Below are 17,099 nucleotides of genomic sequence, written 5' to 3'. Positions count from 1 at the left end.
AACCATAATTCAAAAAGACACATGCACCCCAATGTTCATTGCAGCACTATTTACAATAGCCAGGTCATGGAAGCAACCTAAATGCCCATCAACAGATGAATGGATAAAGAAGATGTGGTACATATATACAATGGAATATTACTCAACCATGAAAAGGAACAAAATTGGGTCATTTGTAGAGACATGGATGGACCTAGAGACTGTCATACAGAGTGAAGTAAGTCAGAAAGAGAAAAACAAATATCATATATTAACGCATATATGTGGAACCTAGAAAAATGGTATAGATGAACTGGTTTGCAGGGCAGAAATAGAGACACAGATGTAGAGAACAAACGTATGGACACCAAGGGGGGAAAGTGGTGGGGGCGATGGTGGTGGTGGGATGAATTGGGAGATTGGGATTGACATATATGCACTAATATGTATAAAATAGATAACTAATTAGAACCTGCTGTATAAAAAATAAATAAAATTAAAAATAAAAGACAGTTTGGTATTGGTGCAAAGGTAGCTAATAAATTATGGAATAGAGTCCACAAACTGTGGAGCCCCACACATGATTTTCATCAAAGACTTCACTGCAATTAATAAAAGAAAGAAAATGTACTTTGTAAATTTAATATCTACATGGAAGAAAATAAACTTGATACCATAATTGGAGATTGATCATATATCTAAATATGAGAGCTGAAAGAATAAAACTTCTAGAGGAAAACATAGAAGAATATCTTAATGAACTTGGAATAAGGAAAGAATTCTTTATCAGCACACCAAAATCACTAATTATAAAATTTTTTAATTGCTAAATTTCGCTTCATTAAAAGTTAGAACTTCTGTTTATTGTAAAACACTACTAAGAAAATAAAGGGCAAGCTATGAACTAAGAGACTTTTCAGAATACACAATATTTGCAAAGTTCTCATGTCTAGAAAAAATATAAATAAATGAGAAAAAGGGAAACCCCACTTTAAAAATGGGTAAAGAATTGAAGAGACACTTGACATAAGAGGAAATAAAAATGACAATAAGCAGGTGAAAAGGTGATAAACGTCCTCACTGTTAGGGGTAGTGCAAATGAAAACCACGATGACATACCACTGCGCACATACCAGATGGAAAAGAGGGCCAACAGTACCAACACTTGGCAAGAATTTGGAGCAACAAGAACTCTCTTACAAGTCCATTGATGGAACTGTAAAATAGTACAACTTCTAAAAAAAGGTTAGTACCTATTGTAGCTAATCATAAGCCTACTTTACAATACAGCAATTCCATTCTTGAGTATATATCCAACATAAATGAGTTGATGTCCACCATAAAATATGTGCAAGGATGTTCACAACAGCTTTATACAAAATAGTCAAAAACTAGAAAAAATATCCATCAACAGTAAATGGATAAGGATAATGTGCTATATTACTACAGTGGAATAATACCAAAGCAATTAAAAAAAAACCCTAGTGATACATGCAACTATATGGATGGATCTCACAAATGTTGAGTGAAAAAAGTGAGAGGCAAGAATACATTCCATATGATTCTATCTACATGAAGTTTAAAAACAGGCAAAACTAACATGTGATGATAAAAATCAAATAGCAGGGAAAGGAGCATTCTGGCAATAATCTGTTGGAAATAATCTGTATTATAATAAATGTGTGTGCGTGTGTATGTGTGTATATATGCATATACACATATATATGCACGCACACATACATGTGTGTGTCTGTCTGAGTGTATTATTAGTATACTGTTATTTTGTTTGGAGTACTTTACTGTATATAATTTACACCTTAAATACAATTTAAGATATACGAGACTATTATAAGTCATTTTATACATTTCTCAGTTTAGATGAAAAGGACAAACTATACTTGGAAGCTGCAGTCAAGTAAAATTGACATAAGAAGAACTAGAAAATCTTAACCATCTTAGATTCCATAAATAAATTGAATCTGTTGTTACAAACCTTCCTACAAATATACTCTGTGCCAGAGAGCCGTGCTGGTGAACTCTTCCAAGTACTTAAACAAATTTACCCAGTATCTCTCAGAGAATAGGAAAAAAGGAACAACTCCCTCACTTTTATGAGGTTAGCATGACTTGATACCCAAACTGATAATAATAATAACAAAAATATTACTGACTTTTATCTCTTGATAACATAGATATTATAAATAAAATAGTAATACATCCAAACCAGTAACATATGGAAAGATAATGCAAAAGGACCAAGAGGGGATTATTTCAGGAAAGGAAAATTGGTTTAGTACTAAAAAATAAATAATTTCATGTAATGTAAAAAAAGACAGAATTACATGATTATTTCAAAATAGATTCAGACAGTAACATTTGATAAAATTCAAGACCTCAAGGACATAACACTGAGTGAAAGAAGCCAGACACAAAAGAGCACACACTATCCCATTTTTATCAGATTCAAAACAGGTAAAACTGGTGGTGTTAGAAGTCATCATCACAGTCCCTTTTGGTAACAGGAAGGCGGTAGGACTGGGAGGAGGCATGAGCAGGTAGCGATGTGCCTGTAATGTTCTGCTTGATGAACTGGTTGTTGGTTGGTTATCAGGATGCATTGAATTTGCGAGAATTCTTTGAGCTATGACTTGTGATTTGTGAACATTTTTCTGTGTTATATTTCAGTAAAAAAAACATTTTTAGTACCTTATATTGCTAAAGGAAAATATAAATTTTTGAGATGATTCTAAGAAAAACAGCATAAAACAGGTACCCCGTATTGAAAATAATCCTTCTGTTGTCATATATCCCAGCCATAGACTTTGAAGCATGTTAAGAAGATAAAAGGTCAATGCATACCAATTTGTCAATCATGAAGTACTACTTATGGGAACATACTCTTACTCCACTGCTAGGTATAAAGGGGTTGAGAGTTTTTCTAAAGCATTCTTCAAAGTTCAGATGCTTTTCTAATTGCAAGGGGCCTATTATGTTTCTGGAGATATACATTTTAAAATGAGTATCATGGGATGATAGAAATAAATGTGTAAAATTTTATACAGCTCCTAAAATGTAAAACTGGCTTTTAAATGAAGCATAATTGCCTTAAGAAATTCAAATGCAAAGAAAACAAAGCAAAAATTTTTTAAAACCTCCCTAAGTGTAAATGTATAGCAGAGCATTTTATAAATCAATCCTGATACACACAAAGAGAAATATATGTGAGATGCTAAGATTTTACATTATTGAATAAAAATTGATACTCATCCAATCAAATAACATTTGTAAGTGAAGTGAAATATACAGTGTGATGGAGCCATATTACATTATATTTTAGATGAGATTTATTATTTAAATGCTGAGTTTTCTTATTCTTTCAGTTAAAATTGATTGAACATATACTATGTTCCATGTACTTTTCCAGGTTCTGAGGATGCATAAGCAACTTTAGCTCAGAAAAATTCCCTAGACCATTCACTAGCAAGTAGGAATAAAAACATCATAGCTAAAGCCTGAGTCTCAAATGAAGTTAAGCATTTAAATCATACCTGGCTTTCTTCCATGCAATTTGCTCAGGTTAAAAAGCAATAAGCAAAGTGAGCTCTGAGAGAGACCAGATAACTGAAAACTCAACAGCTAAAAGCAGTTCTTCTCAAATTTTAGACGGCATCCAAATCTCCGACAACCATTATGTAAATGCATACTCTGGGGCCAGCCAGGAATCTGCATTTTCTCTGGTTTGGTTTGGTTTGGTAAGATCCTGGATAAATTTAGTGCAGCTAGTTCCAGGACCATATTTGAAGATATGCTGACCTCTGCAAAGGAAGCGAGTGTCCAAAGACTGACCAAACTTAAACTCCATTATCTCCATCCATTTTTACTTCTAACTTGTAGGAAAATATGAGTGATTGAAAATTTATTGTGGCTTTTATTTCCATTTGCAGTTAAAAACACACAGGGAACAAATAAGTTTCTCATCTGATAGGATCACAGACAATATTTTAAAGATATTTGCAAAAAATAAAACAGAGAAATAAAATATAGTTTGTATATTTGCGTGAGGCATGTTTTTTTAAGATACTTAAAAAATCAGCCTCATTTACCCTCTTAAGAGAAACCAAAGACACATACAAAGAAGGAATGTCTGGGAAAAAAGCCATGACTAGCAATGACCTGTTGGAAAATGAGAAACATTTTTAATTACTACCATGTTTTAGCAAGTTTTCTATATCTCCAAATCCATGGGACCATGACCGGTATTTTATGTTTCAAAAGTATACTTCAATAAATTATTTTAATAAGTTTTTACTTAGATATGATCATAATATTTGTTCTTTGAATGATCCTTCCTTTTTCAACTGTTATTTTCTTGCTACAGTCCTCATCTTTTGAATTTTGAGGTTGTTGAGAAGAGAACTAGTTTAACAGTAAAGTACTACATCATTTTTGTTGCCCTGTTGAGTATGTAAATATTTTCTATATGGATTCAACTCTTATACCTTTAATAGTTTATAAAATATGTCCACTTTGGACAGGCTAAATAAGGATCAACATAAGACCAAAAAAAAGTTTTACATAATCATCTCAAGTCTAAATGCAGTTACATACATAAGCATTCTTATTTTACACTAACTTCCGGCTCCCATTAATAACATGGGCTTTACAATTTTAATAACTCTACATCTCATTAAAAAATGTCAATTTATTTTTTGGCAAATATGATTCCAGGAAGATGTTGAAAGTACAACTGACATAGAACAGTGAATAACACCTTTATTTAATAGCTAATATAAAACAAACCTAGTAGATAATAGTTACACAATGGGGGCTATTTAATGCTGAGTTGTAGGATATGAAAAAATGTTTTCAATTCACTTGGGGGAGTAAGCCACTCCTAGATGTCAGATGTTTGGTGATGCATTGTAGCATGGTGGACAGAAATACCCAGGGAATTCCTATGTAAAGCCATATCTCAAAGCCTGAGTGATGTCACAGTGAGTGATGATAGAAATTTGAGAGATGAGATGCTATATGAATGTATGGACATTTGTAAATGGCTTAGTAGTGGCTGCACTACATAGAAGAGTCTTGAAGATAATCTTAGTCTAAGCCAACATTTCCCAAACTTGCCACTGAGATACTATTTAGAGCCTTGAATCAAAACAAGATCCCATTTATTTCAAAGCAGTTACAACTAATACTCAAGGAATAAACTGATCACCTGGTAGGATCTGGTACAATGATTCATAATGCTTTTATTTATTTATTTATTTATTTATTTATTTATTTATTTATTTATTTATTTATTTATGCATTCAGTCATTCATTCATTTGCCGGGCCACGCGGCTTGTGGGATCTTAGTTCCCGGACGTGGGATTGAACCCGGGCCCTCAGCAGTGAGAGCGTGGAGTCCTAACCACTGGACCGCCAGGGAATTCCCCATAATGTTTTTAAATTTGTAGAAATACCAAAACCAAGTGTTGCTAGTGAAAATACCACTTTCCCAATTGCCACACTAGTTTGGGTTTAAAATAGATTTTTCTTCTGGGGATTCAGTCACTTCCTGTTTGTCTCATATTTAAACCAAAACCAAACCAAAACAAAAAACCATAGCAACTACTTTCTGCAGAATGCGAGCATGCATTTATAAAGGGTGAAACTCAATGGAATGTTAGTTCTCTGGGTTACTTCTAATCAAAATTTTCTCAAAAATGGGCCAATAAAAGTGGAAAAAACAAAGCATCTTTTTAGGCCAGGGTGTCAGTGCTACTCTCAGTATTTTACACAATATGATGCTGAACAACAAATTGGGAAATTAATATGGCGAATATCGAATTTGACTGAACTAATATTACTGAAGGTGAGTGGAGATGTGTGTGAACTTCTGGAATTTTTGGAGCAAACAACATGTTACTAGCACCCATAAATTAGAATATACTAAGGAGTATCCCTTCTCTTAATCCAATATACCAACTCTTGAAGGTAAAAAGAATGTTAACAAGAATATCTAGAAGAGTGTATATGAAAAATATCCAATTCCATAATATATATATACAGATGTTACAGTTCTCATTTACAATGAAGTGAGATGCTCCTAACCATCAAGAAAGCCAAATAAATCTCATTTTTACTTAAAAAATCAGAAAATCAATTTGTTCAAAATATATTAGGCATTTATTATGCCATGCACTTTATTGAGGAGTAAAAATTCAAAAAAACATGGTCTTGCAAGATGCTTACAATATTAGAAATATATAGGTAAATCTCTAATGACAGTAAAGTGTGAAAAAAATATAAAATTTGGGGATTTAGCACTTCATTCATAATTGGCTTCAAAGAGATCTTTAAAACAGGAAAAAATGCTAGCCATTATAAAATGTTGCAAAATTTGTAAATATAGATGGTAAATCAAAGAGATTAAAAATTTCTTGGCATCCCACCTTTATACATTCCTGTATTTTTTTTCTGATTATAAACACACCAAAAATTTTAAGGGTCTAGAATGAGACTAGATCTTTCCAGATACACAGATTTTTAACATGCCTATTTTAGAATAGTTCCTTTCTGAAATATTCAGTTATTTACTGAGAGGTTAAATAGCTTCTTTTGGTTATGTAATCTGACCTGGATAGCAAGAGGTAGTTTGTTTCATCTATTATTTAAAACAGATTTTCTAGCAGCACACTCTAACACTGAGTTTAAAATTAGTTTCAGGTGTTGAAACTTTCTATGATGTTTTGCTCCATCAACTGCCACTGAAAGTGGCATATCCTCTATTTATAACTCACTTTATTTCCCAAGACACTCCTAAGAAACTTCAGGCTAAGGTCAATTGTAAGAAACATATCCTTGGGCAGAATATAATTACTAGTTATTTCTAGAATTAATTTTTTACTGTAGGTATTTCCCCTCAAAATACACCAAGGATAGCATTTAAGATATAACTTTTTCCTTACATCTAGTTAGGAACACTAGATGTGTTCAAATAAATAAATTAGAGGTTAAATATATTGAGAATTTTTTAAAAATGATAGTTCAAACTCTAATTTTCAAATTATCCAGGAAAAACATATAAAGAAAACAGATTTTCTATATGTTTGATATATTTCAAAACTTCCTTGCCCATACTTAAATCATCATGATTTCTCCCCACAGTATATGTTCTGTTCCACATGTAGTGTACTAGTAATACTTAAGGATTGGGCTGGAATGTTTGTATCAATCAATTATAAATTGAAACAAGTTTAAAAACAGCCCCTGACACCTCATAGCCCATGAGGATGTCACTGTCAAAAAAACAGAAAATAACAAATGTTGTTGAAGATATAGAGAAATCGGAACACTTGTGTACTGTTGGTGGGAATGTAAAATGGTATAGCCACTATGGAAAACAGAAATCAGAAACAGAATTACCATGAGATTCAGCATTTGCATTTCTGGGTATATATCCAAAATAATTGAAAGCAGAGTCTGGAAGAGATAATTGCACACATATGTTCATAGCAGCATTATTCACAATAGCCAAAAGGTAAAAGCAACCCAAGTGTCCCTCAACAGATGGATAGACAAAAAATGTCATACGTACAGACAATGGAATACTATTCAGTATTTAAAAGGAAGAAGTTTTGACATGATACAACATGAATGAACCTTGAGGAACTTACACGAAGTGAATTAAGCTAGTTAAAAAAAGATAAATATTGTATGATTCTATTTATATGAGGTACCTAGAGTAGTCAAACTCAGAGAAAGAAAGTAGAATGGTGGTTGCCAGGGGCTGATGGGGAGGGAGGAATGGAAAATTCTTGTTTAATGTGTGTAGAGTTTCAGTTTTGCGAGATGACAAAGTCATGGAGATTAGTTCCACAGTGTGAGTATACTTGACACTACTGAACTGTACACTTAAAAATGCGTAAGATGGTAAATTGCGTGTGTGTGTTTTACCACAATGGAAAAAAAATTTAAATTAAAAAAAGTCCCCGATCTTTAAGAAGGCAACTAAGGAAACATTTTACATTCTTATTATTTCTGGAGCCACGGTTCGTCTAGCATGATTATGCTGAAACTATCTTTTTAAAAACTGATTCAAATACCCCAAGTTTTTAAAAGGTTAAATTAGTGAGGAAAAACAAAGCATTATTTATCATCCCTTGGGAGTATCCATAAGCCAAACACCTTTGCTTAGGGCAATATTCATAAAGAAAGACCAGAGAAAAAGAAAGAAGAGAGCTCTTTACACATGACATATGAGGATATCGTAGAATTTGCTCTGGCTTGTGATAAATATATACAGAGCAAATCAAATTACAGGATGTCCTATTTTAAGAAATCCCATTTTCTACACAAATGAAATAGGGCTTAATTTATCACATTCTGAAAGTATCCTTTAATATTCTTTGAAATAAGGGATTCCATTACATCACTTAGCTTGTATGTGAAGACTAAAGTACTTGTCTCAAGAGGTGGAGGCAGTGGCAACGTGTTAAAAACCACTGTCCATTGGAAATCAATCCATAACAAAGATGATACTTCTAAAATTATAATGTAAATCAATGAGGGAATATATGATTCCATTTTCAAAAATGTGCTTCATGTACAAATGTCCAGGAATGCATCTATTGTGTAAAACAGCATCTAGTTTTAGTCATATATGGCATAATTCAAAAACAAAAACCACACTCAACCCTATATCTCTGGGTTAGTAAGGCAGGAGGAACAAAAATGAGCCATATCTCAGGTGCTGGGGGATGTTATTTGATGAATTAACTAGGAGCCTAGAGGAAACTAAAGTTGCTGTCCTCTGACTGGAACATTCAAGTTTATCATTTGTGTGTAACATAAAAGGGCAATTTAGATGTTAAAATTTAATCAACATGAAACATTAATGCCTTAGGTTGAAACAGAGAATAGCACAATAATGGCATTAGAAAGGGTGAAAATAGCACCATTACTCTCATTGACATCATCAACGTGTTTGCTTCAGTGAACTGTACCTCCAAAATGGAAAAACAAAAAATTCATTTGTAAGGAAATTATCATCAATACTTAGCTTTCTTCTTGCCCAACTGCAGAATGACCTACATTCTACAAAGGATACAAAAACATCTAACTGAAATATAGATTTTTCTTTATTTACAACAGCAACATTTGGTAGATTTCCCTGACCTTCTTTTGGTTAATATGACTCATTAGGAAAATTTATAATAAAAGTTGATCATTACCAAATGAAAAAATGAAATATTACTTTTGGGTGGTCACTAAGTAGTGTTTAATATTCACTAAACAAACATTCATTTGGTCATCCGCCTACAAGTCATTAATTTCCTACTATGTGCCAGACATATAGTAATGCATATGTATATATCTATGTGCAGACCTATTAAATATAGGTGGGTTTTGGAATGAGAACCAGAAGACCTTGCTTCTGAGATAGTACACCCCTCCCAGCCTCTCCCAAGTACCATTTCTATAGCGATGATTCCTACATCTGTAGCTCTAGCCCTAACTTCTCTTATGAGCCTCAGAATCATATTTCTAACTACCAACCAGACATTTCTATCTAGAAATCCCACAGGCACTTCAAATTTCACAAGGTCAAATTGTAACAGTCCTGTATGTATGCATGTCCGTGCTCATACATGCCAGGCACTCACAATGTACTTTCAAACCAATATTAACTCTGCCCACTCTTATTTTACTTGCCAGACCCAGCTCAAGTATTGACTCTTCTGGGAGCTCTCCATGACCTTTCTAGCAGAATTAATTGTTACTCTCTCCATATTCTCGTTGTACATACTATATACCCTTAATACAATATTTACTTTTTCTTGTCATTAGTGAATTTTTATAATTAATGAATTAGGTATCTTTTGCCTTTGCTACATCATAAACCTTTATGGCAGATGTACTGTTTCATTGTTGCTGTCTCATTTTTGTGTCTGAATGGATTAATTTAAAAACACTCAAATAAAATGGTGTTTTTACAAGGAAATTCTGTTTCAGTAGGTCTGAGCTGAGACTTGAGGGTCATGGCAACATCCTGTAGCCACACTGCCCTTTCAGTGATACCACACTCCAATGATAGATGTTCCTGGGTTTGCAGCAGTCCAGTAGTGGGAAATACTTTTAGGCAGCCCTTTCAGCAGCTCTTAAAATAACACCCCTTAAAGCAAACACCTATGGCCTATGAAGCCTTTCTTTGACTTTAGTACATGTCGTTCTCACTGAACTGCATCCCTGAGCAGCTCATATGGTGACATGTTTAATGTAGCTGGGTTACCCAAGGCTTGCAGAGATTAGGCAGCTGTCAGTAAAACATTCGGGAGGGCTTTGTGAATTGCTTTCTAAAATCACTCTAAATTAGCAATTAATGGAAAAATTTTGACAACTTGTTCAACACGGAGTACAGTCGGATAAAAATCAACCTCTGGAGAATTCAACACTGTTTATCATTAATGCTAGAGTATATTTAACAGATAAATTTTTTCCAGAGTAGTCATCTCAATTTATTTCAGTGGATATCCTTGATTAGTAAATTCTTTCTCCCCCCTTTAAAGAAAATTTAGAAATTATCTCATCCATATAGTAAAGGGGGGACAAACTTGGGGAGGAATATATGAATATGTAGTTAGGGATAAATGGAATTAATCTTTTTTTATGCATTGTTATAAGTAACTAACGTTTTTCAGGGAACAGTGATAGGTTATTTGTACTTAGAGACATGTATTCCATTGTTTATTTTAAGTGAACTATATGCATGGGTTCATTGAAATGCTGGCATGGTTACTTTTTCAATTACATTTTCAATTATTTCACACTCACAGGTTACACAATTAATTGTACTTCTGTAGATCACTTTGACCCAGAACTAGAAAATATTTCAAAATAATTAAACTTTACTAATATAAATACGTACAGACTTAGGCTATCCAGTTTTTTAAAAGGCTAGCCATGTGATTTGGCATCAAGGAGATACACCCTAAATTGAGAAAGTTAACAGTGAGTGAGTGATGAAGTTAAGGGCTAAGCCAGAGAACAAATCAGGGTAGAGATGTTCCTTCTATTTCTTGATAATACGTCACGTAGAAAGCGTCACTTCCTCTGAAAATGTTCTCCCAATGTCCCAAAACGATGACAAAGTACCATAAAAATACCCTATAACCTACAAGAAGACAGGCAGTGAATACTTTGGTGAAGTTCTTGGGTAATGTTTGAAAAAGTTTTCAGCAAATACACACACACACACACACACACACACACACACACACAAAGTAGAAAGAGAAACTGCCTACAAAAAAGATCTTTCAAAACTAATTTTGTAAAAAACAAAATAGTTTAAAGGAATCTTCAAACTTAAGTATTTGCAGGTGGAAATACTAAATTCCAGTGCCATCTAAAATGTATACATTTTCCTTTATCTTCTGGTATCACATATGGAAAGTTTATGAATGGATAAGCACCATGGCCTGACCTAGAAATGAATTAGGGCAAATTTTATGGTAAAAAGGCAGGAAAACAACAATATTCTATACTATTTAAGAGTAAAATTTTTACTCTTATTTATGCATTTACTTATTTTTTCATAGCCTTGAACTTTAGGTCTCCAGAGGCAAATACATTCATTCAGTAAATATTTACTGATTGCCTATGATTTGCTAGGCATTAGTGGAGAAATGTGAGAATATAAAGATGACACTTACATTCTCTGCTCTTAAGACACTTATAACTGACTTGGAGACACATACATGCACACAAATACATTTTACTGCTATATAACAACAACTATATAAACCTGTTAAAACAATCTCTGTAAACAAAAACTGCTTTTTTTTCCTGTATTTCTTAACTCCCTTTTAGTACCACTCAGTATATTACTCAGTTGGTTCAGATTTGCAATTGAACAGCATGTAGTGGACACCAAGCCAGCATCTGAGTGCCAAAACATTTAAGGAAAAACAGACATGCCACAATACTAATACAAGGTCAGTACAACCTGGCCAGTTGTGAGGAAGGGCCAGTCTCCCCTCTCACTTCCAATATTCTCACATATGGAGAAGTACAACCTGTTTTCCTAACAATCCATGCTTTGTATTTGTCTATGCTCCAAAGTATCGATACTTTTCTTCAACCTAATCCCATTTACTTTTATTTTCCACCCCATCTTCTTGAAATAAACTTCCTGTGTCCTTGATAATCGTATATTATTATATTGAGGGTCATAACATCACTACTATTTTTTAACAATATATTTATTCTACTTTAGGTAAGAATCTTTGAAATTGACAAAATTAAATCTTAATAAATTGGACTTTACAAATTAAGAATCTTATCAGAAGGAGTTGGGACGGGCTCATTTTCCTTTTTTGCAGTTTTTTCCTGTGACTTTAACGGTTAAGCAGAATTAGAAAATTTAAGTATGTTCAAATATAATATTTGGTATTGAAAACAGCAACAGCAAAAATATCCAGTCTATACCCTGCATCAGTATACATTCTGCCCAGCCTGCAATACGTTCTACATTTTCACACTTGGAATCCCTGTTTTGAATGATGGCACTGAAACTCTGTGCAAGTTCCTTAACAAACATTCAAATATACTCACAAGTCTTAATAGTACTAAGGCAAGAAGTGAAAAAATACATATTCACTTATGGGTTTTGGAATGAGAAAACTTAAATAAGGGTTTAAGGAGAAAAAGATTGATTTGGTTTTCAGATTAACTCTAAACATTCAATCAGCAGAGCCCCTGCGTTCCTAAAGTGTTCTGACCAAATGAGATTCTGGTACAAAAAACAAGATTGTATAACAACTTTTTTTTCAAAGTGAATGAAGTTTTTAAAAAGCCTGTTTAGCACCAACAACTTACAAACTACAAACATGAAGACTACAATTTACAAATGGAATGCTTCCAAAAGCCGCTAATCTAGAACTTGGAATGCATCCTCCCACTGGAACAATGCTATAAAACGACAGCTAGCTTTCCAGAACAGATGTGCAAACTGTTTTTAAGAGTGTTCTTAATATACCATCTATCTGCACTGAAAAATAACCAAAACAGCATCATCGTGATACTAGTAACAAAAAAATAATAAAAGAAAAAGAAAATATACATAATTGTAAAACCATGACTGCCTGGCCTTCAAGAGAGAATATGTAAATGACTCAGAGTGAACAGATCTAAGAATGTCAAAAATTTTTGTATAATTCAAAACAATAGTGTTGGACAGGTGTAGAAAATTATTAAAGCAAAGTTTTGACTGCCTGAAGGACACCTCACTCTCTAGCCCGCCCTCTTTCTTTCTCTCTCTTTGCCTAACACACTGAGCAGAGGTAAGTTGGGCCCTTTCCACCTGGAAGATAAAAGCCACACAGAGTAAAAGCACAAACACAGAGTGAAGGAGGAAATCGAGAGGGGACCGGAAGGTGTATCTGGGCACTTTGAGGACACGGAGGCCATCCTTAGCTCCAGAGGCCGGCATAGTTCCCGTGGAGGCCGGAAGGGAGAGGCCCCCCAGCGACGAAGAGCTTCATCTCGGGCCAGTTGTAGCAGTGCGTGTAGAGCGCGTTGGGGAGCTCGCCGATGCCACCGAAGTAGTTCACCCACAGGTCATCGTGGTTGAGCCAGCCTCTGCCACAGGTGAGCTTGAGCTTCCTCCCTGCGGGCCCCGGAGAGAAGTGCGGGCTGGCCGAGGCCCTCTCCTCCAGGAACGTCTGCGCGCGGATGTCATAGAAGAGCAGGCAGCCGTGGCCCGTGCCCACGGTGACGATGTGCTGGTAGAAGCTCAGGGAGCGCACACCCGTGCCGCCCTCTCGGGAGCACAGGGGCCGGATGTTCTGCTGGCGCTGCCGCGGATCCAGGAAGGAGACGTGGGACTGGGAGCCCACCGCGTACAGGGACAACTCGTCGCAGTAGGTCAGGCACACGTTCTCTCGGCAGTAGGGCAGCCTGATGGACAGCAGCCTGGACAGGTTGCTCTGGGCTTTCCACAGGTGGAAGTAGCCGTCCAGGGACACGGCTCCCAGCTCCTGGTTCTTGCCGCTGAAGGCCAGGGCCCGCACCTTGCGGTTACTGGGGTTGGTGCTGGCCCTGGGGATGGTCTCCACGTCCCTGGGACGGATGTGGGCGTACAGGGGGAGGCCCGCGTCGTTGTGCCAGGCGATGCTGCCGTGGAACATGTCGGGGTCCATCTTCCAGAGCGCCACGGTGCCGTCGCGGGAGCCACTCACGGCCACCGTGTCGCTCATCCAGGCGATGGCGAAGATCCAGTCCTTGTGGCCGTGGCGGTCGCCCAGGCACACGGGGTCCAGCGTGGGCAGCTGGTAGACGGCCAGGCTGTTGGGGTTCTCGCCCCCGGTGGCCAGAAGCGTCTTGGAGGGATTCAGCTGGATGGCGTGGATGCCGCAGCTCGGCTGGGCGCGGGCCGACGCGGGCCCGCGGTCCCGCATCAGGGGGATGCGCGTGATGTGGCCCGACTGCACGTCCACCACGAAGAGCGTGTTGCACTTGGTGCCGCACACCACCTGCCTGGCGTTCAGCCACTGCGACGCGAACACCTTGTTGAGGGTGCCCAGCGCCAGCTCGCGCTCCCTCAGCAGCTCGGGCAGCTTCCGCACCGCGTAGCCGCGCAGCTTGCCCTCGAAGCCCGGGAGCCCGGCGCGGCCCCGCGCCCCCACCTCGCGGCCCTTCAGGTAGTGCAGCAGCGAGCGCAGCGCCGCCGGCCGCTTGGGCTTCTTGGGAGGCAGCGGCCCGTCCCCACCCGCCGCGAGCGCCGGCGCTTTCCGCTTCCTGCTACCTGTTTGCCTCGCCATGGTGGACGGCGGGCGAGTGGCGGCGGCGGCGGCGGCGGCGGCGGGGGACCGGGGCGGCCGCGCGGCGCGGAGCCAACAGAATCCGGGGCGCGGCGGCGACGAAGGCGAGGGCGGCCGGGCCGGGCGAGGAGAGGTGGCCGGGGGGAGCGGAGCGCAGGCGGCGCGCGGCGGCTAGGTGGCGGCGCGAATCGAAGCGAGGGCGGGAAGCGCCACCGCTGGCGCGGCGGGAGCGAAGTCGGTGTGGGACGAGGACGACGCGGGGGTCGAAGGTGAGGGTTCGGAGGCGGCGGGGGGGAGCGGGCGGGGAGCTGGTGGGAGGGAGGACACGCCGGCTGCGTGGATGGATTTGTTGGGCCTGGGATGTGCTGGGGGCCTCGCTCTAGGACCCCGAGCTGGCCATGTGCTTCTGACCTAGCTCCCCACTAAATGACTGGGGATATTTTGCCACTCTTAGAACAGCAGCCGGGCAGCCCCTCTGCTGGAACCTAAACAGTTTCAACCAAATAGAGGTACATATATTTTTTCTCCTCAAATTGAGGTCTCTGATCTCCTGCAGTGCAGTGGCCTGAAGGATGCCTTCTGAATGCAGATCCCCGGGGCCCCACACTCTGGTCAGGGAAATGTCTGGGACACCTTGATCAGGTACTGCCTTGAGAATATGGCAGGCTGAGCTGACATGGGAGAAAGGATGTTCCGTGGAGGTGCTCGCTTCCATTGTAACTCAGAGCCCTGAGAAGGTGGAGAGGAAGTGTCAAGGGGAGGGGCAGCTTCCTCCCTGCTCCTAGGTACTGTCCTCAACTCTCAGTCCCAGAGTCTCATGTGCTTGGGCATAGTCCCCCAGGGCTTTAGGGAGAGGTCCTGAGGGATGGACAAGAATTTCACAAGCAGACATGAAGATAAAGAACCTTCCAGAAGGAGGCAACCACAAGGACAAATGATGAACAAGTATAAGCGTTCAGAGGGAGGGCTTAATCTCCGGAAGTGGGTGTTTCATGCTTTGCTCTGCTGTGTCAGGGCAGCCAGTCCAGTGGCAGGCTCGTAGCCAGGCATGCTCAGTTACACAGTGATAATGTGGCTCTATGAGGCTGGTGGTTGATACCCATTCTGCACACACACCTCTCCTCCTAACAAAAATATACATGATGCTTGGTGGGTGGATGCATGGGAAAATGCATTTACGTTTCTGACCCATCAGGGGAGCCCATGGGAGCTGCTTTGTTGCTGCTTCCTCCTCCCTTCCCCTGCCCTGTTTGCTGATTTTTCTTCCTGCTTCCCTCACCCTTTTTGCAATGTCACCTCAAATTGCACAAATTCCAAGTACAAACCATGGGTCATTTACACCACTCTAGTCCCGGTGCTGCATTCCAGTGTTCCCCAACACTCCCCTGCACCCCAGTTCTGATTCTTCCCCATATCATTCATCTCATAGCAACAGAAGACGGTTGCATGGGCTGGTGGTGATGAAAATGAAATTAGGGATGGCTTCATGGAGACAGCTGCATTTTGCTCCCACAAGTTGGGGTGGGGGGCATGGACAGTTCAGAAAGAGGCAACGATGTGTGAAATGGCACAGAGAGTGTAGAGAAGAGGTTCGCAAACTTTAGTGTATATTAAAATGACAGGGGCAACTTAATAAATATACATGTACCTTGGCTGTATCCCTAAAGAGTTGATGCAGATGGTTGGGGACCACTCTTTGAGAAGCACTGGTCTAGGCTCTTCTCACCCAGCTCAGGGCAGGGTGTGTTGCAGGTAGGAGAGTAACATCTTTGGTGTACTTCAGGGTTACCCTGAAAATGGACCCCTATCCAGGCGAATATTGTGAAAGCCTTAGCAATTAAAGAGGCTATGATCAGCTCGATGCCAAAGCAGCATGGCCTAGGCAGAGAAATTGTACCTAGTAAGTGTATAGAACTTTTACTATATAAGCTTACACCTTTACTTATATTATTATACTATCAAGCATCGTTGCGGCAATTTTACAAATATTATCTTGTTTAATCCACTGTTAAAATAGGGTAGCTACTATTTTGTAGATGAGGGAAAACAAGGCTTGGAGAGTTATAATTTTGTCTAAAGTCAATGAAGTAGTAAGTGATGGATGCAGGATTTGAACCCAAATAGTCTGAATCCATATTCCATGCTCTTATCCACCTCTCAGAGATTAGGGATATGTCAGGGATTGAGTGAAAGGTTCTGCTAGTGATAGAGATTTAAGCCTTATTTCTTTGCATCACCAAAAATGGTGGGACACGGCTGTGGACATCTGTGAAGTTGGACGCCATGGGTAAAGATGCTAAGAGCAGCTGTGA

At 38.9% G+C, this 17,099-nt stretch overlaps 1 protein-coding gene across 1 annotated transcript; it reads right to left on the bottom strand.

The window, feature by feature from the left end:
- Positions 1-13,437: 13,437 nt before the first annotated feature.
- Positions 13,438-14,787, bottom strand: LOC115846278 (DDB1- and CUL4-associated factor 12-like protein 2). The gene has a single exon (XM_030844874.2). It carries the CDS (start codon positions 14,785-14,787, stop codon positions 13,438-13,440), a length of 1,350 nt encoding a protein of 449 aa, XP_030700734.1.
- Between the last annotated feature and the right edge of the window lie 2,312 nt (positions 14,788-17,099).

The sequence above is a fragment of the Globicephala melas genome, chromosome X, assembly GCF_963455315.2.
Source record: "Globicephala melas chromosome X, mGloMel1.2, whole genome shotgun sequence".
Taxonomy (NCBI): Eukaryota; Metazoa; Chordata; class Mammalia; order Artiodactyla; family Delphinidae; genus Globicephala; species Globicephala melas.
Note: the sequence above shows the minus strand (reverse complement) of the source record. Positions and strands in the feature narration are given on the sequence as shown.

Excerpts from the sequence above, each read along its gene's own strand:
- LOC115846278 (XM_030844874.2), bottom strand. The coding sequence starts at position 14,787 with ATGGCGAGGCAAACAGGTAGCAGGAAGCGGAAAGCGCCGGCGCTCGCG.